The sequence below is a fragment of the Mixophyes fleayi genome, chromosome 3, assembly GCF_038048845.1.
Source record: "Mixophyes fleayi isolate aMixFle1 chromosome 3, aMixFle1.hap1, whole genome shotgun sequence".
NCBI lineage: Eukaryota > Metazoa > Chordata > Amphibia > Anura > Limnodynastidae > Mixophyes > Mixophyes fleayi.
Window position 1 is genome coordinate 72,379,250 of NC_134404.1, and position 26,534 is coordinate 72,405,783.

Here is a 26,534-nt window from a genome sequence, read left to right on the forward strand (position 1 = left end):
CCAATCAGATTCTAGCTGTCATTTTGTAGAATGTACTAAATAAATGATAACAAGGGGCATATTCAATTAGGATTCACGCCCACGATTATGCGTGACTGCACGGGTCCTGGTACTGCAACATCGTGGATGTTGCGGTACCGTAATGACATTTTATACGTGCAGTTGCGCGGAATCGCGGGCACGAATTCTAATTGAATATGCCCCCTAGAATCTGATTGGTTGCTGTAGATAACATCTCTACTTTTCAAACCCACCAGATACTTGCAGCGTGATAAATGTACCCCTGTGTTAAAATCACAACTGCAAAACGATTTGCAGTAATTCCTATAAGACTGTCTGTATAACAATTATTATGTTATGTTTTAAAGATGTGGGATTCTGTGTTCACTCATCCTTTGTTAAATTTATATTTAACGTTTGAATGTAAAGGACGAGACGCTTGTTTGTTACCCCCAAACAATCAGAGTTTATTTATTCGTATTTGTTGTATGCAGAAAGATTAAGGTGTGTGAAGTGTCTTCTTAATTTCATCTTCTTTCCAGCAGATGCTACTGTAGGAAATGTCTTGTAAATCCAATGTAGTCCTCAGTGACTATGTTACTCTTTATATATATCAATTTTAGAGCTTTATCCGGTTTCAGTTCAAAAATTATCTTGGTCTTTGTTATCAAAATTATAAGTTCCCGATTATCTTGTGACTTAGCTGGGTAATTGTCACCAATCTCTAGGTATAAATGGCAAATAAAATGTCTGCCTTACTGGGAAATAAATGCCCAGATTTAAATGTTAGTGGAATCCTATAGATTCCATTAAGCAAAAGTATCAGCAATCGCTTTCCAACATTGTAGTAACCATAGTTTGCCAGATACAATCAAATGTAGGGCTGAGAACATCAGTTTCTTATAGTCTGCAGATCAGAAACTAAACCTACTATCTGTTACAAAATAGCGTTGTAACAAATTATCACACATCAAGTGTTATAAACATAATATAAATTATAATATGCCCTCCTGCTTGCCAAAAACTGATTTTTAAGCCTTGAGAAATCTATCCAGCGAAACACATGTTGGCGTTTCTGCTTGCTTCCACCCCTTATAATTATATTTTTAGTATTATAGACATGGATCTATGAATGTGTGATTTCTATATTAAGGCTTAAAATCTGCTCTTGGCAAACACAAGGACATAATATAATGTATGCATGCAATTATTTTTGTAACACTTAATGTATGATACTTTGTTGCAACCCGTTTTTGTAACCGATAGTAGGCTCAGTTTCTAAGGGATAGACAAACTTTGCCCCTACTTCATGACACACATTATTATTTTGTTTGATAATAATTAGATATTTACTATTTGTAACATTTTCTTTGACTCCAGGTTTATATGTCTTGTGTCCCAGTTTTATATATGAAAAAAGCCTCCACAGCACTATCTAAAACTAAAACACTAATGCATTGATTTTTCTTGAAGGTTAAAGTGGATTCTTTAGGTATATCCCAAAAGACTCACCTGAAGGTCGATGTAGAAACTGGAAAACTTATCATCAAGAAGGCAAAGGATGGTCCCGATGATAAATACTATCAGAGCAAGAAAAGTATGTCTGTTTAATCTGATACACTAATTATTTAGCCTTAAAAACATTGCTTTTAGATGGAAGAGAACATGGTAGCAGCAAACAAGTATTTTTTCCTTCTGGGGTGTGATCTCTAATACAAACTAAAGGTTCCAACCATGATCTCATTGATTAGCACTGTGACTAGGTACAATTGTGAGCTCCTCTATCTTTACCCTCGTAGATTCCCTGGAGTTGTACTAAAAAATGTAAAAAGTAAACAAAACATAAAAACAAACCCAGATTGATTTGCAGCATAAATAGAATGAATTGATACTATAGTATAAATAATAGTTTGCAAAGCAAGTCTAACAATATTTTGACAGTTTTGTATTTGTTTATTGTAAATATTTACATCTGAAATAATAATAATAATAATAATAATAATGTCACAGCAATTTACTTACTACAAAGATGTAACAAAGTCTGTTTGCATTAATTTAACTACAGAGCTACTGTTTGTGTTTCAGTTATATAATGACCTCATTTGAACCTTCTTGGTCATATGTGAATAGTCTCACAAGACAAGATCCTGAGAGCGTAGAGTAGTGGCTGGAGTGGGTCTGACATATTTGGTAACATGTTACGGCATTGGGGAGGGATTAGCAGAGACCCCAAAAAGAACAAAAATCTGGCAGAAGCAAAAACCTACATTTTCTTAGAGCTTGCACGGAGCAATAACATAAAGCTATCTCTAGCATATGCATTCCCCTGTACTAAGCAATATAAAGGCAGAACGGCAGGTAAAAGTAATTTTCTTTCAAGAACCCCCCCCCCCCAGCTAGTAAATACACAGCCCGTAACCTATACAGTTAAGGAGATTCTTACCTCTGCTGCTGCTGCAGCTTTTACTTCCCCCAGGCTAATAGTAAACTGTGGGTTTTGAATGGTCGATGATGCTGATTGGATGATTTACAGCAGCTATCCAATTAGCTTCAATGACAATCATTTAATATCTGTAGTTTACTTTCAAAGTGTACTACTAATTGGAGGAGTTGTTATTTTGTAAACGAATATACTTTTACCTGGAGTTTGTGGTAAAGAAATATTTACAAGTTTTTCTGGCATTTACATATAATTTTAAACGTGGTATATTATTTGCTTATCTTCAGTTCTGCAGCTGATCAAGTCCCAGAAGCTGCCAAATAAACTAGTAATTGTTCTTGAGACCGAGAAGGAAAAGACTCAGCGCAAAGAGTATATTTTTGCTGATTCCAAGGTACGTCAATGTCTCAACAGTATCTGCACAATACTATAAGTAGTGGGAGACCCACCTGAAGCAATAGGAGACCCACTTGAAACTGGTATTTTGTAGCTATGAAAATAACAACTTATCTCTTAACTGATCAGCTTGACTGTCTATTTTTATGATAGTGATAAAAGAGTCTCTAGTCTCAGTAGATGTTTTCTTGTCACTTACACAGGACATGGAAGGTTTGTTAGACAAATCTTTGTTCTGACTTTACATCACATCTATATATTCCATGTGTGCAGGTGTATGGATGTTTCAGCCAGCAAATGTAGACACTCTAAAGCCCAATGATACATATTCCCGTACCCTGTCTCCTACAGTCACCTTATGACAAGCAGAGCAAAACGTTGTACAGGGGAGGAAGAGGAAGTGCTCACACTCACCTGCACCTCACTTACTCACTGCCAGTCACTGCATGCCTCACACAGACATATATCACCATGCTTGTCCTCCTGCAGACACTGCATGCCTCACACAGACATATATCACCATGCTTGTCCTCCTGCAGACACTGCATGCCTCACACAGACATATATCACCATGCTTGTCCTCCTGCAGACACTGCATACCTCACACAGACGTGTACCACCATGCTTGTCCTCCTGCAGAAACTGCATGCCTCACACAGACGTGTACCACCATGCTTGTCCTAATACAGTCACTGCATGCCTCACACAGACGTGTACCACCATGCTTGTCCTAATACAGTCACTGCATGCCTCACACAGACGTGTACCACCATGCTTGTCCTAATACAGTCACTGCATGCCTCACACAGACGTGTACCACCATGCTTGTCCTAATACAGTCACTGCATGCCTCACACAGACGTGTACCACCATGCTTGTCCTCCTGCAGACACTGCATGCCTCACACAGACGTGTACCACCATGCTTGTCCTCCTGCAGACACTGCATGCCTCACACAGACGTGTACCACCATGCTTGTCCTAATACAGTCACTGCATGCCTCACACAGACGTGTACCACCATGCTTGTCCTAATACAGTCACTGCATGCCTCACACAGACGTGTACCACCATGCTTGTCCTAATACAGTCACTGCATGCCTCACACAGACGTGTATCACCATGCTTGTCCTCCTGCAGACACTGCATGCCTCACACAGACGTGTATCATCATGCTTGTCCTTCTGCAGTCATTGCATGCCCCACACAGACGTGTATCACCATGCTTGTCCCCCTGCAGTCATTACATGTGGTATCCGTGACACTGCAGAGGGAGAGGACTGTCTGCAGGAACCAGGACGTGAGGTGAGAACCTCATGTCTGCTTCCTATAGAATTGTGCCATCTGAAACTAGTTCCTCACCTGGCCTCACGGAAGGTACATCCCTGGACCGGTGGCCAAAACTGTCCCTGTAATGAAGATATTGTGTACCCAATGCTTACATAATGGTAGAACTATATTTCCTTCATGTACACTGATCCCCCCCCACCCCACCTTCTCTCCTATGTCTCCTCCCCCACACCAGTTACCATAAACAAAGCTGTAGCACTGATACTACCCTGTTCTTACTTTCCCAAATAAGACACCCAGTACGTACATCAGTAGAAAGAGAAATGTTTACTTTGTTCTCATGAGAAGACTTGATACATGGTAAGTCTGTGGATGGGGGATGTGTACTCTAGCTGGCAGTGGGGTTTCTATTATTTTCAGCCAAAGTATTTATCCATCCATCAATCATGTCGCATTTGCTACTAAGTAAATGTGACCTCCTATGCCACCCTGTCGTAGTGATGTGGACCGGCTGGGCCTGCCTTGCCACCTTCCCCTTTCTTTATCTGAACTGTGCCCCCTCTAAACGCTAAAGGAGGGGCTCTGATGCCGGCACTAGGCTCCTTCAGCGGCACCTAGAACCATTGCATCTAGGTAACTCTTGCTGCTAGTGCATCCTTGCTGGGAACCTAGGCTGGTACCCCTGACTTCGTCCTTAAGATCAAGGCAGCTGTGGTTGGTTCACTCTGCCCTCCCACAATGGGTAGAGCTGCAGGGTAGCGGGCTGAGCGTTGGAACTAGTCGCTGGGTCACAACCTCAGAAGAGCCAGATAACGGATTGGATTGGTCTAATCTGTAGGTCACAGAAATTAAAGCAGGTAAGTAGTCAAAGCAGGATCTTGAAGCAGTGATGTTTATTTGTTCAAAGAAGGTTCTTAGTTACACACTAGTTAGAGGTACTAGTGATCTTCCAGAAGTCCAGATGGTATAATAGAGTTAATATACAAAATACAGCTTTATATACTGTTTCTGACACACATGTTGCAGGTTGTAGCCCAGCCCCCTGATCCTCACAGGCACCACAGAGTCTAAGATATTACAGCCGATCTTTAGCATCAGGATGTAACATATTCTCTAAACTTGGATTTAATGCAATTTAAACATAACAAAATTCACATCAATCTGTGATATCCCAAATTACTTGCTGTTACATTACTCAGAGGTTTCCTATCTCTGTAAGGCACAGGACCTCCTGTGCATTCAAGACGTGTTGGTCACTCACAGATGAAAAGACTTAACTAGCATGGGATTTCCTTTCTTCCTTTCTTACAAAAACACATTTCTTCCAACATAGCATATTACCTCATAAATCAATACATTGCCAATACAAAACTCAGTACATTTTTAATTATGTACATCCGCGTACTGCGCCACTAATTGACATAGATTTATAAAATAACTTATTTATAAGTGATCCATGCACAGTAAATTTAGCCAATAACACCATGGGGTATATTTACTAAACGGCGGGTTTGAAAAAGTGGAGATGTTGCCTATAGCAACCAATCAGATTCTAGCTGTCATTTATTTAGTGCATTCTACAAAATGAAAGTTAGAATCTGATTGGTTGCTATAGGCAACATCTCCACTTCTTCAAACCCGCAGTTTAGTAAATCTAGCCCTATGTCACGTCTCTTCTCTGCTTTACAGAAACGAGAAGGGTTTTGCCAAGTTCTCCAGCAGATGAAGAACAAACATTCCGATCAGTTAGAACCCGACTTGCTGACGATTTTCACTGGGACATGGAATATGGGTCAGTCCCGCTTTTATCTTTTATCGTGATACAAAACCATCACTACCAGCTGTAAAATGTTTGATTGCTTACTTGCTGTTGGGTGTATTGTGATAGGCTGTGCTCCCCCACCAAAGAGGATGACTTCCTGGTTCCTGTGCAAAGGGCAAGGCAAGACACGCGATGAGACAGCAGATTACATAGAACATGACATATATGTGATTGGCACGCAGGAGGATCAACTGAATGAAAAGGAATGGGTAGAGATCTTACTTCGCTCTCTAAATGATATCACGACTGCCGAGTACAAATTGGTAAAACTCATTACTTCCTAATGGTTATAAAAGTAAAACACAGAAAAGACAGCTGTCACCAAATAAGAAAATGTGATTACTGTTTTGAACTAGATTACAATCCAAACACTCTGGAACATAAGAATTGTGATCTTAGCGAAACAAGAACATGCTCACCGAATCAGCCACATTTGCACCAACAGTGTGAAGACAGGAATCGCCAACACGCTCGGTGAGGAGGGGCTGGGATGAATATCATTTATTTTTTTTACTTCCCAAGTTTAGCAAATATAGAGTCAGTTACAGACATGCATATTTTAGGTTAATAAATAATTTATGGCCTCTCTGATACCCCGAACACTAATTCTATTAATTCATGTGAATATGTCACATTCTCTTTACACCATTTTGGCACAGATTTAGCACATTACACATATTTACTATCTAGTACCTAGTTACTCACACTTTACTCTATTTGATCTCTTCTAATTTGATATGATAAGGATAGCCGAATAGGACAAATCCATTTGCTCAGTGGGAAACAAATTGATCACAATGTTACAATGTTTCCTGTCCCCCTCCCCCCCCCCCCTTTCTTACACACACAATCGAATGTTGTCATCATGCATCAGGATAGCCATTAGCCATTGCAATTGCTATGTGTATACACTTTAAGATGTTAACTCTTTAATTAACAAAATATGATTGTAAATAGGTAACAAAGGAGCGGTTGGTGCCTCATTTATGTTCAATGGGACCTCATTTGGTTTTATTAACAGTCATCTGACTTCAGGGAGTGAAAAGAAACTCAGGTACCGTATCATTCCTTCTGTGCATCTCTATATATGTATATTTTCACTATTTGTATGAATTCATACGTAACTACATATGAACAAATATCCCTTGTATGTCTTGATCTTGATATTTGTGGACATACATACCCTCCCAGCATATGAGTGCAGTTTCCACTTTGCTGTTGGGTAAGTAACACTATATGGTGTGTGTATATAACATTCAATAAAGACAATATATTACTTTGCATACAGTCATAGGACACAAGACCACTAGACATAATACAATTCTATTACACTGTATACAGATACAGGACATTAACTGTACTCAATATGACCTGACCACTAGACATGACCATAATACATTTCTATTACACTCTATGCAAACATAGGACACTACAACTACCACTATGACCTGACAACTGAGTATGATCTTCTATTCTGTTTTTAATATTGTACTTAATGTTTTAATTTATTATTACTTTCAATATCAGCTACTACAATTGTTATTTCTCTACCTTATGTATCAAGTGCTTCCCACACCTCTTAAGATTGTAAGCTCATCTGGGCAGGGCCATCTTTACTTGTTTTGTGTCATTGTGTGTAATTTGTTTGTGTCATGACCCCTCGATGTACAGTGCTGTGTAATATGTCAGTGCCTTATAAGTAAATAATAATACCTAATGCAGCATAATAGGAAAAGACAATAAGTACTATATTCGATAATTCACCCAGTAGTATTGGGCATATAATCAATAATATCAAGAAGCAGGTACTGTGTTAGGGACAAATGTTTCCAGGGTCCAATCGTCAAAACGCATAAGTTATGGGTATATGTCTCACTTCCTCTTTACATGAGTAATCCAGGTTTAGGTATGGTACGTCTAGTGCATGTACAGGATATGCATGTTGGGAGAGCATCGAATACACTTCCCAGTGATCAAGTACTGGTACATTCTATTCCATTCATAGGTAGACAGACCTTTGATAGCAACAGATGTATGGCTAGTACCAGGCCAGTATACAGCTTGATCTATGCCATCTGATCCTGGGAAATGATTTGTGTCCTGGCATCCTTTCTGACATGAAGTTAGCTCAGTTCTATAAAGCTGCTGTCTGATTTGTATTTGGTGATGGGTGGTGGGGGATAAATACGGTAACACATTTACAGACTCCTAGGGGCATATTCAATTAGGTTTCCAGTCCGCGGTAACATGCAGTACTGCGCAAAGTGCGCAGTATTGACGATAATACGGTACCGCAATAATGGGGATTTTCCTACGCAGGCCTATGGGGTGCGTACGAAAATCCACGTTATTGCGGTACCGTGGATTGACTACGCGGCCCGTTCCGGCACGTTACCGCGGACTGGAAACCTAATTGAATATGCCCCCTAATACTGTCAATAAAGGTGATACAGGAATATGAGCTGCGACAAAGTAAGTGATCCTAGTTAGTGATTCCAGTGGCAAGAACTGGGAATACCCTGAGATAATTGGGACACATTGGAGTCCTAATTATGCCTATTTGCCTAATTAAATTACATTTATGGAAACAGATTGTACAGATAAATATTACAGACACACATCCCCTAGACCGTTGTGATATATTTTAGCATTACACTTACAGGCCCCTATAATAATTATATTTATATAATAGGTATGAATATATGTCTCACATTTATTGTGTCATTAATATCATCAATAGAGTAACAGCTGCTCTGACTTCTCCCTGCTGTACTTTGTCCAACTGTTGTTTGCTCTACATTAGGAGGAAGCAGAATTACTTTAACATACTGCGTTTCCTGGTGCTGGGTGACAAGAAGCTGAGCCCTTTCAATCTCTCACATCGATTTACTCATCTTTTTTGGCTTGGGGATCTCAACTACCGTCTCCAACTACCTAACACTGTAAGTGTTAAATATGGGAATAGTCACATATCAGCCACTTCTCCACCTTTATAAACAGAAACGCAGTGTTATTTTTGTGGTTTAAGTAGAATGAAACCACCTGTATAATACAAGCTATACTGTCACTTTACTTGCATCATGTTTAATGTAAACTAACTAGTGATGCATGTAGTCATTTGTAGAATATTTCTTTACAAGATTAAAAAAAAAACTTACATTAAAAGAGCATCACCTTGTGTCAATTTTAATAATAACTGATATGGGGCTTTGTTGAAATTATATTTTATTTACTTCTGTTTACTTGACAGGAGGCAGAGAACATTGTGCAGAAGATTAAACTTCAGCAATACCAGGAACTGCTGGCCTCTGACCAGTTAAACATGGAGCGTAAGGAGAGCCAACTCTTCCTTCACTTCAGTAAGTTACATGACTAAACACCACACTGGCCATTACTTAAATTACTGTACACCACAGAAGAAATATAAAGTGGTCCTACCGTGGTCAATTACTACAGTCATACCCAACCATGACGATCTGCATAAGTATGCAACACCGTAATACACTAATTAAATTGTTCCCAATCGAATGCAGGTGCTTATTTGTGTTATGTATTGTCATAGGCTGGCACATCGGATTGCTGGCTAAATCAATATGCAGAGACCCAAGGGTACAGTGTATGTAGCAGTAGTACTGGAGCATAGAGAAGAGAGACAATTGTGACAGGACATTATTAAGATTTGTGGGGGGGACAGGGCCAGAAATGTGTGGGGGGCCCTGTCACATTAATATATTTATAGGAGTACTGCCGCTTAAACACTAAGGGCCTGATTCATTAAGGAAAGTAAGGCAAAAAGGAGGAGTAAATTTTCTCCTGGACAAACCATGTTACAATGCAAGGGGTGCAAATGAGTTTATTATTTTGCACTTCAGTTAAATACTGGCTGTTTTTTCATGTAGCACACAAATACTTGATAGTTTTATTTTTACACTGAAATTTAAAGCTCATCTAATACATGCCCTATCCCAACTATAAATCTCACATTTTAAATTTACCTCGTCCTCCAATGCAACATGGTTTTGGCAATATGCAAAGTTACTCATTTTTTGCTTTACTTTCCTTAATGATTCCGGCCCTAAAGCTTAGACTGAGCTGCCTCCTCCCTCATGCTAGAGCCCTAGGAACTCATCGCCCTTTTGGTGTTCACTAATTATGTCTGCTGGGAAGTATGTTATAGTTTCATTGCTGCAACTCAATGTACAGTTCATATAAATGTTTATAGAGTTTTCTGTTTTATTTATTATAACTTGTTTTTAAGTTCCATGTTTCCCAGCTCTCTATCAGCAGCACTTTGTACCCAGTTCTGTCTCTCACAAACACCAGATGACTGTCAAGCTATCACTGTCTATCCCAAACACTCTCTGTCACCCAGCTCCGTTTGCTAACTATCTCTTTCTCGCTAACACTCTCCACCAGCTCACAATTCTCTCCAACCCATCCCCACCACTCTGGCTTATCTCCCCAAACATTCCCTCTCCTCTTGTGCCTAGGCTCTATTTCTTTCACGGCTCTTACTTGTATGCACGGAGCCTGACTGATCCAAGTGCACATTGTGTGCTGGCTGTTCTCTTCAGGCAGTGAATCTTTGCTTGGCTTATGAAGAGATGTCTTGACACATGGACAGAGTAGAAAATAAAAGATATATCTTAGGGATTATGCCGAGGGCAGGTGATCATACATTAGTTCCTCTCAGAATATTCCCATGCCACTGCTGAGCTCCGAGCCCATTTCATCAGTGAGGTCTGAGAAAGTTTCCTGTTGGTGCTCCAGAATGCTGGGCTGCACGCACTATAGAGTTCTCTGCGCCACATACACCAAGCCCTCTCCAAGTGTTGTAACATCAATGCTCAGCTCGGGGGATGGCACCCTGGTTGTCTGAGACACTTCCGTTCTGCCTGTGCTGACTTTCATGATTGGAGAAGGTGCTGACAGGTATAGGACTCAGATATATGCATATTGTAGGTAGGGTTTCCATATAAGTGACACGGATGGGTGAGAATTGTCTTCAAATAAATAGCCAACACAGCTGGAGAGAAATATGTAAATTGTGCCGTATGTTAATGGGCCATGTAAGAAACACATGAAGCATACACATGTATATAATCCTCTTTGTATGTATCACTCACTACAGCTGAAGAAGAGATCACTTTTCCCCCAACATATCGCTATGAAAGAGGGACCAGAGAACGGTACTGCTACACCAAACAGAAGGCAACTGGGGTGAGTAATTCTTAATATAGTTTCAGTTACCACTGGGAAGAGTGTGATAAATCAAGGATAACCTTAGATGGCAATATTTTAGTGTGTCATTTTATATATATCATTATAAGATCATGCTTTGGACCAACGCCAGAGATCCAGATAAGTAAAAGCTGTCTTTTATTGTTTTGTGAACACCACCTTGAAATGGACCGTGTTAGCTGAAATATAAACCCAGTGGCCTAAAAATAAAGATTGTGCAAAAAGGGATATACTGTTTGTACAATAAAACGGTAGTAAGTTCTGTGCATATGAAACCCATATATAGAGCCCAATGTCCACATTCAATGCAGGCCCATAATGTCACCATGTATGTCCACAATGGCACCTACAGCAGCATTATGTCACAATTTTAGTTCATTGTTTAACCAACTGATCCACAATGCCACAGTTATGAAGGATAAGTAGCCTGGAGTTGGCGGAGCAGTCTGTGCTCTGCACCCTGTTACCTCCTCTCATTCACACCCTGATGTCAGACAGTCCATTTCCTGTGTTGTGGGGTCATCCTGATCTTCAGGCTAATGGCATCAATTCCTTGATTAACTGTTTCTTGTGTGCTTTTCCCCATCTTCCCTGAATACACTGATATACCACTGTTTTTACAGTCTGTGACTGCTCAGCAATGCAGCAACTATTTCTCTCCATTCATGGTGCAGGGTGTTGTCCTTCAGTTAACTCTTTCAGACCCTCTGCCCTGTTGCTCTCATCTGGTTTCCAGTCAAGGCGATGAGTTTTACTTTATCCACTACCTTTTCATGTTTCTGAATTCATACTCATTCTACTGTGGTTTCCCTGGTGCTGGGTTTTAGTCCCTTAACATCAGACCCTTCTCGCTGCATACCTCAGTGCATAATCCCTGGTTTTCCAGGGTTCTCTTTCAGAATTCCCAACCTGCCTCAATATATGACATCAGTTGTAGGGAGTTCAGCCCTCCACACTTGGTACATTCACTTGCTAATCAGTTAATATCTACCATTTACAGCAACGGGATGCATTATACAAATTGCTTGGGACTTGAGGTTACTGGATAAGGGTTTTTAGTTATTTAGAGCTCCATGTCTAACATATATCAAATTATATTTAAAAATTACCCTTACCATTCCTTAGCCTTACCCAGACATTCCCAGTAACTGAAGGAGGAGGCACTTATTATTATAATGTATGTGTTCATGATATTTTCAGAATAATAGTAAATGTCTTTTTTTCCCTTTTGGTTTTTGGAACTTTCTGAACATTGTTTCTTTAGAAGAGATCCCATACCTGTAATACCACTGTCATTTACTATAGAAACCCCCCATCAGAATCTGATTCTCCCCCTCCACATGTTCTAAGAGATTTCTCTTCCATTCCTCCCGCTTCCCTTTTCGTAATGTTTACATTTCATACAGCTTCAGTCATGTACTCCTTGGGCTCTACGTCCATTCTCCACCACTATCATCTCTTGCCCACTTACCCAATCCTCTGTGGTGTTAATGTAGTGTAGTTTTCATCTCCTGGTATTAAGTGACGTCAATGTGAAGCGCTGGCATTTCCTGTATTCGGAATTAATGGCAGACAGGTCGGAGATCTTCTGTGTCTCTTTTATAGTAAGTCTACATTTTATTCATGTCGCACTGATACTATTCGGAATTCTTTTGTCTATATATTTCATGTCACAATAAGCAGCGTCGCAATAACGTACCCGACCCAAGAGGGAAAGTCAGGAAGATATATATTCCAATACCTGAAATTTGGACCATCGAGTCAGCGTGGGAGTTATTGTTGGATGGAGTATAGTAGGAAGCAGGGATAGCTACAGGAAAATAGAGGCAGAAGCTTTAAGCTTGGATTCTTCTATCTCCACCCACTGCTTAGCGTCACCACCCCTCGTCCAGTCCATAACTCAATTCATCATAACTGCATCATAACTCATAGTAAAATGAGGCAGTTGCAGTCCACCTAGATGTTTGCGTCTGTAGAGCATGTCATGCTTAACAACAAAGTTTCCTACCCATCCAAACAAAATCACGTATTGCCCGATGTAGCTCAATGAACCATTTGTTGGGTATATATATAGGGAGATGTAGAAGATAAAGAACTCTCAGGAGTAGATTATTTTTTATAATGTTGATTCTCCCTATCCAGGAAAAACTTTTAGTGTGCCAGTCTCTAAGATATTTGCACATTTTATTAGTTATAGGTAGAAAGTTATCAACAAAGATCCAGGACATGTCTTTGTTAATGATGACCCCCACATATTTTATCTGGGTAGGATGCCAAGCAAATGCAGGTCTCAGACCCTCAACAACATTACAAGGGGAAGAGACTGACTTTGTATAATTAATCTTAAAATTAGAAAGATTTCCAAGTCCCTGGAACCTCAGTTAACAGGTTGGGGATCGAGACAACAGTGTTAGTAATGGCAGCCAGGAGATCGCCAGCAAAAAGAGCTAACTTAAGTTCTTTCTCTCACACCCATATTCCAGAAATATTAGGATTAGCCAATACAGATCATGCTAGCACCTCCATACATAATACGAATATGATTGGTGAGAGTGGGTAATCTTATCTAGTGATGTTGGTGATCTCTACTGGGTCAGACAAATCCCCGTTAATCTTGATCCTGGCAGTAGAGCTTGTGTATAATGAAATCCCAGTCAACCCTATCAGAAGACTTTTCAGCATCGGTTGATAGCAATATTAAAGGGGTATTAGACATGAGGCTAAGTGTATAAAGTCAATTGTTGTGGTTAAGTTGTCTCGAGCTTCTCAGCCCAGGACACATGCTGCTTGGTCAGAGTGTATTAATTTAGGTAAAATGAGCTTCAATCTGTTAGCAATGAGCTTGGAGTATAATTTGATGTCCATATTGAGTAAGGAGCTGGACCTATAGCTGGGGTATTAGGATGGAACCTTTCCCTCCTTAGGTAAGACTGTAATGTGGGCTGCAAGTGATTGTTTGGAGAAATGTGTTTGATCCAAGACCGCATTGATAGCCTGGAGCATCAGAGGAGCCAACTTCTAAAAGTTTTTTAATATGATATGGTGAGCCCATCCCGACGAGGACTTTTCCCAGCTTCCTGTATTCAGTTACGGTGGGAAAATTGAACTCTTTTCAATAAGAGGACATAATAATGTTTCTAATGGTGTGATCTCTAGCAGAGGTGCCATGAGACAGATTATAAAGATTGGAATAAAACGTGTGAAATGCCACAGATATATCGGTGTACTCTCCAGCATCTTTTCTAATGCTGTGAATATAAGCCTGAGCCCTTTGTGATCTAAGCGCTCTTGCCAAACGTTTGCCTGTTTTTTTTATTCCATAATTTCTTGACTTCAATTCATTCCAACACGTTTCCATGTCTCAATGTCAGGTACCCTGCCATCCCTGATGCAATTTCTTATTTTATTCTTTCATGTGGGTTAGCCCTCAATAGGCCAGTCTAATTTGTCAGGTTAAGTCATCTTTAATATGTTCAAGCCTATTATTTATTTATTCTAGTCTATCTGACAATCAGTAGATAGGCACCTCACACATTATACTGTTACCCTATCATGCGCCATACCCATACTTGGCAACTTTTCCTCGTTGGCTTCAGGGAGATCCCGGGGGAGGTGGGCGTGCGAGGGTGGGGCTTGACGAATTGCATCATTTTGAAATGCAGGAGTCTCCCAGAAATGCGGAAGTCTCCCGGACACTCCGGGAGAGTAGGCAACTATGCATTAAAGAAAAGCAGCTAATGAATCTCTAGAGACTGAAGTGTCTGTTACATTTCTGTCTCCATTACTGAAGCCATGTTGTCTTACCTGTCAGTCTTTGATTAAATCTTGGTCTTCATGAAAATGGCCACCTCCATAGGCATCAATACATGGACATAGGACACAATTTCTGAACTGTGTCATCATGCCACAGATGACGAAGCCAACCACGTCTTGTACTGGCTCAGCATCAGGGAGAATACCAGACTCTTCAGGGAGTGAGAGGAGAGAGATCACCCCTATTTCAGGGAGTCTCCCTGACATTCAGGGAGAGTCGGCAAGTATGCCCATACCCAGGCAGCACATACCTCCTAGTCTCTATGCTTTCTATTTTACTCTACAGCTGTGTTTCCACGCTCTATGGCACTATCTACCTCTTCATTACAGCATCTGTGATATGGAGTTCACTACAGGAAATTCCTCCTTAGCGTTGCAACCAACACTACTTGTTGTCTGATTGCAGCTGAGGCACCTGAACTCTCTGAGCAAGCTGAGCAGTGCAGTGAGGGAGGGGTGCATAGTGGGATTTGGGCTTCTCTGTGGACAGCAGCTTGTGGTAACTAACCATAGTACGCAGTTTCACTTTATGTACTTCCTCCTAACATGTTCTGCATTGTTGCTGAGAGTGTGTGATGGTTAAGGTTGGATATCAGTTCACATTATCTTAGAAGCAACAAATGAGGGGGTGGAAGAGAAGAGCAGGAAGCAGGCTGGGACTGGCACATTAATTTCACACAGCAAAAGTCATACAGTTGTCTTTCAGTGTATTTTATGCTTTTGTTACAAAAAAAAAAAAATCATCAATTTCTGATTCATAAGCAAGCGTGACAGAAACAAAAGGACTCTTTAGGCAGGGCCAATTTTGGCATTTGTCCTTGGTTTCACTGATCATATTAAGTTAAATAGGTTTCGGAAACGAGATGTTGTGTTTGAGGAGGAATAGAAGTTTGCACAGGCAGAGGAGAAGATTTGTTTGGAGTGAATGCTTTCTTAAGCTGGGTACACACTACACAGTTTTCGTCCAATAATCGGCTCAATCAGCCGACATACCACCGCTCGTTCAAAAGTCGGGTCAGTGTGTGTAGTGACACTATGGTCGAAAGTCTGCCCAAATGGACGATTGTCGCCTCATTTGGTTGGTCGTACCGTTTAATATTTTCGTTCCAATCTCGTTTCTGTTGTGTAGTGTGTATAAACTTCCAACCGATCCACAACAGTGAGTACGAAATTACAGTCATTGCTCACGACAGCATGGCTGGAAAAAGTCGCTAAAGGGACGTCAGCTCTTCCCTTTATCGTCCTAAACAAGGCTAGTGTGTATGCAGTCCATGGACCGAGCGATCAGACCATCGATCGCATGTAAAATCGCTCGGCATAAAAAGTTGGTTGCAATTTCTGTAGTGTGTACCTAGCTTAAGTGAAGAACAGACTAGGCACATTATTCTGCCTCATTTATGGAACATTGCAGACATTAGGTGGAAAGAGCATATTTTAAGGGGGAGTTCCTGTCCTGCAAAGGTACTTGAATTATGCACCAAATCAGGAAGTAACCCTTGTCATAGTGAATCCAGCACCAGGCTGGTCAGCACTGGACTCTTCCTGATTCCTTGGAACGCGGAGGCCAGAGTGATTAACAAGATTGAGACCCCTAGTTTGTTTTAAAATTGTGTTTTTACTCTTTCGATATAATGGGCAGCAGTCTTGGGAACCAATCTAGGGGGCATATTCAATTAGGATTCACGGCCGCGATTACACGCATTGTTGCAGTACTGTAATGTAGCCATTGTCTTTGGGTGTATATTACACTCTACACTTTTAGTTAAATTTGTAAAGAAATGGACAGAGGCAGTTTGGTTTCTGTCTCTATAAGCCCCCCTCCACTTGTAGAAAATAGTAAAAAATTCAGCCGTTATAGACTGTACAAAATAAATTGAAATGGACAAAGGCAGTTTGGTTTCTGTCTCTATAGGCCCCCTTCACTTTTAAAAAAATAGTAAAAAATTCAGCCATTATAGACTATACAATATTAATTGAAATGGACAGAGCCAGTTTGGGGTCAGTCTGTGTATGACACCCTACCCTTATTGAGGAATTGCTAAAACAGCAGCCTTTCAAGACTGTACATGATATAGAAATGCCCCAAGTCCCTTTCCTATTTGGGGGTAGATTGCACCCTACACTTATACTTACAAGTATACTTATTTTTTGTGTGTGTGTTTTTTTCCCCTGATTTCAAAAGACTATGTACTTTTACATCGGCTTTACCAGATGACGTACTGGGAACACTACCATGAGGACTGGTGCCAGCACCTGCTTGCTGATTCTGCTCATATGTGGACTGCTTTGAATCCATTTTAATGAGCCCAAAGCACTTGTAGTGCAAAATATTGTATTAGATAGATACTGCTGACAAATATGACTTAAATATTCTCTCTGCACACCAAGTGGCACTTTTGGTTCCCTTCTCCCATGGAAAGAAGACATATACCTTAATGTGTGCTAGGTGTACCATCCAGATCCTCTCATTCGCAACCAAGGTATTTTGTGTTGCGCCTCAAGTGTGCTACATAAATTATCTCTATTGTCAGTAACTAATATCCATACTTCTAAGATAAGACATTTGCTTCCATATGTGTTCTGTACATTATAATACAGTTCAATATGAGATATGTTTCCTTTAGGTGTTCTAGCGATCTAATAAGATACATAGAAATATTTTGAACGTTAAAGGAATAATAAAAGACTCCATCTTAATATTTTTATAAGCACATATTCATTATAATTAAAACAATCCTTTAATGTAGCACTGGTTTCACAAGATGCACACTACTAGGGAGCAATGTGAGGAATCATTCAGCACTACCAGTTTTACCTTCCCCAGATGTATAAAGATAAATACAGTGCTCTCCTTAAAAATGCCAGACTGAAAAACTGGCAGAGGCATTATAGACATAGAACGCAAATAATATATTTTTCTGCACATATGGGATTGAAATATCATTGCTAGAGAACTGAACATGTCTACTATGTAACTAATTGATATATGAATCATACTTCTTTCCAGATAAAGTACAATTTACCTTCTTGGTGCGACAGGGTGCTGTGGAAATCCTACCCCCAGATGCATGTTTTATGTCAGTCATATGGTGAGTGCAGCAGATTTACCTTTATTTCCAGTTAAATGTATTTGCTGCACATTATGAAAAATGTATTTATTTATTGCTGTATGGCGCCATCTATAGGCCAGAATATGCTTTGCACAATAGTTCCCTCGGCATCTGGCTAGTCTCCAAAACCCTGCTTTTAAATGCAATATTGCGGCATTAAAGGAAGCACATTTCAGTGTAGTGTATTAGAGCGCAGTAGATGATTTTTCTCTTGAGTGGTGTTATGTGACTACTTTTGAAAGTTATAAAACAACACTAATGTGCTGTATAAGTATCAATAAATATGCACAGGCTCCAATTCTATTTGTATTAGTATTCATTAGTATTATTATTAGTAGTAGTAGTAGGGTATTAGTACTCACATATACTGTTTGTGCCCATACGCACAAAAGGTTGTCTGTGTTATAAAGAGTATCCCTTGTGATAATATAATATATATGTTTGTATAGATTGCCACATATAATTAATAAGCTTGACTGTGTTCCTCAAGGTGATAACTTCTGCTCATCTGTTTGTTCTGCTCATACCAGGATGTACAGAAGATATAACGACCAGTGATCACTCACCCGTATTTGCCACATTCCAAGTCGGCGTAACGTCTCAGTTCGTCTCCAAAAACAGTAAGATATCAATGGCAATGTCATCAACAGAAACAGATCCTGTTGTGTCAGGGATATTAAACTGCCTTATGCTTCCTTTCATGCTCATATCTTATACTGCAGACATATTGACACATCAATGAAGGAATTATTTATACTACCAGGTGTTAGCCACACAAATATAAATGGAGTTGTTCATCATGGTCACTGATCCAGCGATGACCCGTTGTTAGGCTCCACTGCTAAGAGCCAGCTCCGAGACCTGGAGCCACAGTGGAGCTGAACAGTATGTTTTCCGTTAGGCTTTAGAGCCAGTGCAGAGCTATTTGCTACTGGCCTGTACTGGAGCTAAAATCAGAATGGATCTGGAGCCGGGCTCAGAAGCTTGGATCTGGAGCATGGATCTGGAGCTGGGCTCAGAAGCTTGGATCTGGAGCATGGATCTGGAGCCGGGCTCAGAGGCTTGGATCTGGAGCCAGGCTCAGGAGCTTGGATCTGGAGCTTGGATCTGGAGCCGGACTCAGGAGCTTGGATCTGGAGCCGGGCTCAGGAGCGTGGATCTGGAGCCGGGCTCAGGAGCGTGGATCTGGAGCCGGGCTCAGGAACTTGGATCTGGAGCTCAGCTTCTGTAACAACTCCTGCTTGTCTTAGTTTAAAATCTTTCAAATAAATGTGAACTTAGTCTAATGTGAATGATTAAATATTTTCTATACAGCGCTGTGTAATAGGATGTTGCTATACAGGTGACAAATCTTAAACCAATCAAGAGATAACATATTGCCCTCCAGTGCCTTGCACCCAAAGACCTGCCGGCATCATCACTATCATTTATAGTGCCAACAAATTCCGTAGCGCTTTATAGTTGGGAACAAGCACAGTAATAAAACAATACTGGGTAATACAGACAGAGAGAGAGGTAAGAGGGCCCGGCTCACAAGCTCACAATCTTTTCATTTTACTAACCAGTACTAATGTAGAAATAAGAATCCAGTTAGATGACATGGGGAAGTTAATGGTTCAGCGACCGGTGTTTGTTCCAAAAAGCAGATCAACACTGTGTTTAATATCCCTATCATGATGTTGCACTGACCTGTAGTAGTATTAATAGTACCAGTGGTAAAAGCTACAAGTAACAGTAGATGATATGACGTATAGTGACACATGGGTTTTTCTAATACCTGATAATGTCAGCCATCTGCCAGATTTCAGCAAATATTATATTGGTGATATCCATGATTACAATAGACGTCTTTAATTTATTATTTCATCCTCAGATCCAGGTGATTCAGATGTCCCGGGACATATTGAGCTGCTGAACTGCAAGGCTACTCTACACACCAAGAGCCACACCAAGTTCTACATAGAATTCCATTCTTCCTGCCTAGAAAGTAAGTATTTGGAAGGTCTTCAGAGACGTGTGCTCCATCCTTGTCTTCTACTCATGGAGCACATTAGCTTCTTCTTTATTCCTTTAGAAAATTTCCATGTGGTCCCCCTTTTATTACAGGGGTTTCCAGGCTCTCCTACCTCTGTGCATCCTCTCCCTCTGCCCCTGACTAGAGGGTACATGCTCTACCCTCTCTTTTGTCGCTGTTGATTGGTACTCTGCCCCACACATCATCTCCATTTTAGGGGGCTCATATGAGTGTCAGTCTACTATTCGGGAAAACAACTTCCTGGTTTGGAAGTGATTCAAAAAGTAGTAATCTGAATAACGGATCAGCTCCCCAAAGAGCACATTAAAATGAAAGTGCGTGTGGGAGCCAACTACTGTGCCAGCAGCAGGGGAACGGGAATAGAGAATATGATCTACCATTCCCGGGTGGACAAACTGCGATTATAGTTAATGATTGTTGCAAGCTCAGGCAAGTTGTGTCTCTCCACTTGCTGTTGGACTACAAGGCTCATCATAACCTGTCAGCTTCTGGCTGGCTGGAAATGCTGTAACTTGTAGTTCCACACAGCTGGAGAGCTCCAATCACAAATCTGCATGTAGACATACCAAGGTTATGCTATAAAGAAGACATACGTTACTCATTATTTCCTTATCTTTAGCACAAGACATATCATAAACATAAAACATAAAATATACATGATACTTAAATACATTAAACTGTTACATCATTTTTGCTTTTTTCTACTATTTATTAAATTATAAAAAATCATATGTTTAAATAATTGTATTTTAATTTCAATATGAGCAAGCAATCCAATATATTTTATCTCCACCTTCTTTCTATCTTTATATGAGGTCTGTGACACTGGCAGTTTTGGTTAGAAAGCTATTTTAGGTGCACTCTAATTTAAAAAATATTCTTTGCTTAATTGTAGCTAGTACAGCCAATACCTGATATAGTAGTTATACTTCATTGTTTACACAAGTGCAGTGCTTATAATAAAGGACCACCTGAAACAGGATCACCCTCCTGTTTCCAGCTAGCACATGGTTCAAGAAGAGCAAAAATTCTGTTTATACTTGTTGTCATTTGAAAATAAAAAGTAAAAAAAAAAAAACAGGGTACACAGCCTAGGAGATTTAACACTTTGGGGTATATTTACTAAACTGCGGGTTTGAAAAAGTGGAGATGTTGCCTATAGCAACCAATCAGATTCTAGCTGTCATTATTTAGTACCTTCTACATAATGACAGCTAAACCTGCAGTTCAGTAAATCTAGCCCTTTGTCTCCTGTAGCTTTGTTTCATATTTTAGATGATATTTCCAAATGTATCATTTTTTGGTAGTTGCACATGTAACATATGTAGAGGAGAAATATACAGAATTGAATGGTTTGATACCTTGAAGTCTATTCTTTGAATATATTAAAATGAAAACACACTTTCTGTTTAGTACATATGTCTTTCTTTACTCCAATAAACCAGACCTAATCTTATATTTGCCTGACAGATATAGTGAAGAGCTCAGAGGCTGAAGACCAGGAGGGAGACAATGGCATTTTAGTCGTGAAGTTCAAAGTTATACCAAAGGTGATTTATGTCAATGGAAAATTAATTTCTGTCTGCCATCTATCAATCAGTGTCAGTTTTGTCAAATACCTGTGATTACTTTATGTGAAATCTCATGGAAAGCAAGTAAGATATCCAAGCAATAAGATCACCAACAATCACACATTACAATGACAAATATTACTATTAATAAGTATTATCAACGTGAGGTGAAGCCACACTATTAACCCCAACAAAAATAAACCATTGTGTCTACACAATTAGTACTTTTGGGAATTAAATAGGATGACCCGTAATGATATGGGAGGGAAAGAAGAATCACCCAGGTGATTGGGGCTTTGATTGTTCTTTCCTACGAAATACTGCATGGCATACATGGTGGGTTGGGGCAGTGGTAGGGCAGGGGCAATTGCAGCACTTAAAATATACTTTTAGGTGCCACAGCTCTCCCTTCAAGAGCAGAGCTGTATGAACGGGACATACCTCCCAACTGTCCCTGCAGTGGGTACAAAGTCCTGACTGAGTGGTACAATCACCCAAACTCAGTACCACCAGAGTCAGGGCAGTTGGCAGACTCTCTCCTACATGTTCTTGCAGCTTTCACTACCTGCTGCTGCTGGTGTCTTACGCTCAGTTGCTTATTGTCTGCATTATGGATTATATATCCCCATCCCTGCTCCTCTCCAAGTCCTGCATTAGTTTACTTATCTTAGGACTCCTGACAGCCATTCTTCTTCCCTTCTCTTTTCTCAACTTCTTTCTGGACAACCTTCAGGCCGTGTGGCCCACCAGGGCTTTCCCCATTACCCTGCTGGGCCTGTCCAACCCTGAGTCTGGTTGCAGATCTCACCATTTAGTACAATTCAATGGGGATGTGGCCAGAGATATGTGTCATTGGGGGCAGGGTATGACATCATGAGGCAAGGCCAGGTTGGAAGGGTACCAAAATAGGACAGAAAGCAGACAAAATAGCTGTCAGACACAACTTGAAAGTGTGCTCATAGCCTGCACAGAGGGGTAACATAAACAAACGGGCCTGATTCAGGCACGCAAAATGAACATAAATCTTTTATACGTAAGTCCGCATACAACTAGGAGCAGATCTAAATATATGTCTATTGTTGAATACGGGTCTAGGTCCACTCTACTCTAACAGACACATTACACTGCAGGATACGTCCAATACATATGTGGAACATAAAGTCCCAGGAGAAAGCACAGAAAAAATCAGTTAATGTCACCTGTTAATAATATAATTATTAATGACAAAACATTTTTTAAAAAAAGTCCCCCCCCATAAAATACATTTATTAGGATGTTATAAATATCTACTGTACATAAAATTAATTTTTTCAGTTGCTCCTGATTGCAAACACATGTTCTAGCTGCATACATACATGACTAGTAATCGGCACTTACATCTGACCTGTAGCTGTTGCAAGTGATACGACTGAAATAGACGCACCTTTGAGATGCCCAAAGCATGAATCGGACGCTGCTGTGTGGGCCCAGGCTTGGCACACCCTTACTGTACATTGTCTACATGCATACGCCCAGTGTCTTCCCCATTCCACACCTGAAACTGCAGATGAATCGGATGTTGTTACGCTCACTGGCGTTTGGTCCGGTTCTGGGCATGTGCAGAGTAATTGTGTGCATTGTATGCAACAACCCGCCAGTTACGCTACTTAATGAATTAGGCCCTATAACTCTTGTTTCCGTCTCCATTACAACTGTATCTTTCATGTGCTTCTCCTGTGTCCTTGTTAGACATAAAGGCTACGTACCCAGTGCTGTTAGAATTCTGCATTTAACATGAATTTTAATGTACACCAAATGCATTTAAATGGATGTGAAAATGACTGTACCAAGTGAGGCCACATATTTGCACTGTAACATGTGTGTAGCTAATGTTGTTGTGTGTTTTTTGAACGCTAAAATGAGAACGCTTGTCTCATTTTACTGTATTTAATACATTTCCACATAGTTGAAAACTTTATATTACTCTCTAAAACACATGTTAAAATACAATGAAAATGTTTGTTTGATTTGTGTTTTTACATATGCTAAAAAAAAGCATCCCCAACAACAGTGGGTACATAGCCAAACGCTGTGTTTCTTGTTTGGAGTGTGTTGGCTTTGTATTAACACATTGTCTTTCTTTGTCCATCCTTTTGTCTTTTGTTTCCATCATATCACCCTTCGATCTTCCTGCATATCCTCCTGTGTTATTTCCAACTTTTTGGCCTCTGTACATTATCACAGTTCTGTACTTGCAGCTTACACCAATCATCTCAGATCTTGAATATCTCCTGGACCAGCATCTACTGATATGTATCAAATCATCGGACACTGATGAGTCATACGGTTAGTAAACTAATGATGAATTCATAGTTATGTCTTTCTTCTTTTCAGTAACCAAATTACAGGTGCTTACATGTTTTGTGGACTGGAAAAGTAATTTGATAAGAAGTGGCAATAATAGACTAAAGTGCTGCTTCATCAGAGTATGGGACCTATTTATCAACCTATAATCCCCTGAAAACTACATCTGTCGTGGGATTGCCGCATTTAAATAGTAACAAGGCAATTTATTAATAGAGGATCACAGCAGAAGTCGCGGATATCTGCCCAGGGGCGGACCGAGACATTTGTCCTACCCCGGGCGATTTTAGGGGGGGGCGATTTAGGCCCCGCCCCCTTTCTGTGTTCTAAGGCTGCCGGCGGCTGCACAGTATGTGCAGGTCCGTTCAGCAGTGAAAGAGTGCTGTCCCGATTGTGTTTAAAACACAATCAGAGCAGCCGGGCAGCATACTGTCACTGCTGATCGGACCTGCACAGTGTGCAGCTGTCGGCAGCAAGCCCCTGGTAGGGGGGGGGGGGGGGATCCGCCACTGTATCTGCCCAGCCTCTTCAATCACAAATCCATTCCCCATAGGGATCAATTTAGCCCTATATTTTGCCCCATTTATCAAGCTCTGAAATTTGGAAGATGGCATTAGCATTTATAACCTATGGGGAGAGCATTGCAGGAGAGGGATTTTCGGATCCCTCGAGGCTTCATGCTCCTCCCCAATCGAAAATTCTGCCGGGTCATAGGAGCCTGAAAGTAAAGTGATTGTCATTGCGATCACTTTCCTGTAAACTTTTCGGCGGTACAGGCTCCTATCGGACCTGCTGTCCCAGCTGAACAATATTAATACATGTACACGTTAAATCATTTCTTTTCAATGAGATAAGAAAGTATAACTAATGTGCGAAAAATACCATGGGGTCATAAATAGACCCCGTAAAAGCAAAAATAAATAAGATTACAGCAATGAAATATTATATACCAGTACATGTGCGGCATGATATAAATACACCTAATCAACCCCTAAATATTCAAGAGTTTCACACTGGTGTTTTGTAGCTGTGTGACCTGCATTTTCTCAACAGAAATGGGGTTATGTATTAAGGGATAATTCTACCCAAAACAAAAAATGTTTAACGTTGAGTGGAATTAAGGAATTGTAAGTTAAACAACAAGAAAATGTGTATTACCAATATAGTGAGGTTTTCAACATTGAGATGTACACATACCCTATCATCATCATCATTATCTATTTATTTATATAAATAGCGCCACTAATTCCGTAGTGCTGTACAGAGAACTCACATCAGTCCCTGCCCCAATGGAGCTTACAATCTAAATCCCCGAACTTACACACACAGACTGAGAGAGACTAAGGGCCATTTCATAGTAGCCAATTATATACCAGTATGTTTTTGGAATATGGGAGGAAACCCACTCATACTCCACACAGATAAGGCCATGGTCAGCAATCAAACTCATGACCCCAGTGCTGTGAGGCAGAAGTGCAAACCACTTAGCCACCGTGCTGCCCTAATCAGGAATCATTGATTTATCTAAGCAGGAATTTGTGTTCATGCAGTATAAATGCTAAAATGGATGTAAATCATGAAGAGGTTAACAGCAGAGGTTTGAATGGGCTGTAGGATGTTTTAGTATATTATTGATTAATAAAGATCTATTCACTGGCATATTCAGTGAGATAAACAGAGGCATATGAAGCTGCCAGTACCTTATTCTCCATATGTTATTAGGAATACAGAGCATATGTACCTAGGTTCTGTTCTGCTCATTATAGCTTAATGTTTGCCATTCTGTCTGATTGATTTGTTTAAAAATAGCCCACAATGTAGGGAGCACTGCAGTATATTTATAGCTGATCTCCATCTTTTCCTGTCAGAGTCATCTGTGACTCGCCCACACATAATGTAGAGCTATCTTCCTTCATTCCAGCAATGTCTCAGCTATATAATCCAAACATTTGATGGCAAATTAACACAGCTTTACTGATTCTGGTATTCAGTGGTTGCAGGGCATTATTTTCGGGGATCCTTTCATGAGAACAATATATAAATGAGTATTTAATATACAATATAACATACAAATGTTTATATATGTGCATGTGATGAAGCCAGGAAAAGAAAGAGGTATTGGGAGCTGATTGGCTGACTGCTAGTGTGCAGTAACCCCCACCGAGCGCAGTTACACTTGATGCAGACTCTTCATATATGTCACATGTCCGCTCTCTGCTTGCTGCTGGATAATGGGCACTAATGTCCCATACATACAAGGTCTGGTAATATTGTGGTATTATATGTTCTAGTAGGCCCTTGGCAGGACATGCTTCTTCTTGTAGTTTCACAATATCCAGCATGCTCTGGGTGCCATGGGCATGCTTGTTTTTGTTGTTCTACAAGTACCAGCATGTCCAAGCAGTCAGTGGCTGCCATAACTTGCTGGGACTTGTAGTACTTATTATGTTTTTGACTTGACACTATTACCCTGG

General features: G+C 40.3%; 2 protein-coding genes across 3 annotated transcripts in view; one reads left to right on the forward strand and one right to left on the reverse strand.

Moving 5' to 3' along the window:
* Positions 1 to 26,534, reverse strand: part of NGEF (neuronal guanine nucleotide exchange factor) — a 305,718-nt gene that overhangs the window by 253,570 nt on the left and 25,614 nt on the right. The window lies entirely within an intron of this gene.
* Positions 1 to 26,534, forward strand: part of INPP5D (inositol polyphosphate-5-phosphatase D) — a 101,965-nt gene that overhangs the window by 60,173 nt on the left and 15,258 nt on the right. For both annotated transcript variants that reach the window (XM_075201739.1, XM_075201740.1), the window contains 14 exons: positions 1,474 to 1,597; positions 2,728 to 2,834; positions 5,815 to 5,917; positions 6,014 to 6,210; positions 6,304 to 6,421; positions 6,905 to 7,001; positions 8,751 to 8,889; positions 9,198 to 9,306; positions 11,079 to 11,167; positions 18,009 to 18,090; positions 18,642 to 18,731; positions 19,985 to 20,098; positions 21,617 to 21,696; positions 23,955 to 24,042. In XM_075201739.1, the coding sequence (XP_075057840.1) occupies positions 1,474 to 1,597; positions 2,728 to 2,834; positions 5,815 to 5,917; positions 6,014 to 6,210; positions 6,304 to 6,421; positions 6,905 to 7,001; positions 8,751 to 8,889; positions 9,198 to 9,306; positions 11,079 to 11,167; positions 18,009 to 18,090; positions 18,642 to 18,731; positions 19,985 to 20,098; positions 21,617 to 21,696; positions 23,955 to 24,042 (1,537 nt within the window). The remainder of the gene's footprint in view (positions 1 to 1,473; positions 1,598 to 2,727; positions 2,835 to 5,814; positions 5,918 to 6,013; positions 6,211 to 6,303; positions 6,422 to 6,904; positions 7,002 to 8,750; positions 8,890 to 9,197; positions 9,307 to 11,078; positions 11,168 to 18,008; positions 18,091 to 18,641; positions 18,732 to 19,984; positions 20,099 to 21,616; positions 21,697 to 23,954; positions 24,043 to 26,534) is intronic.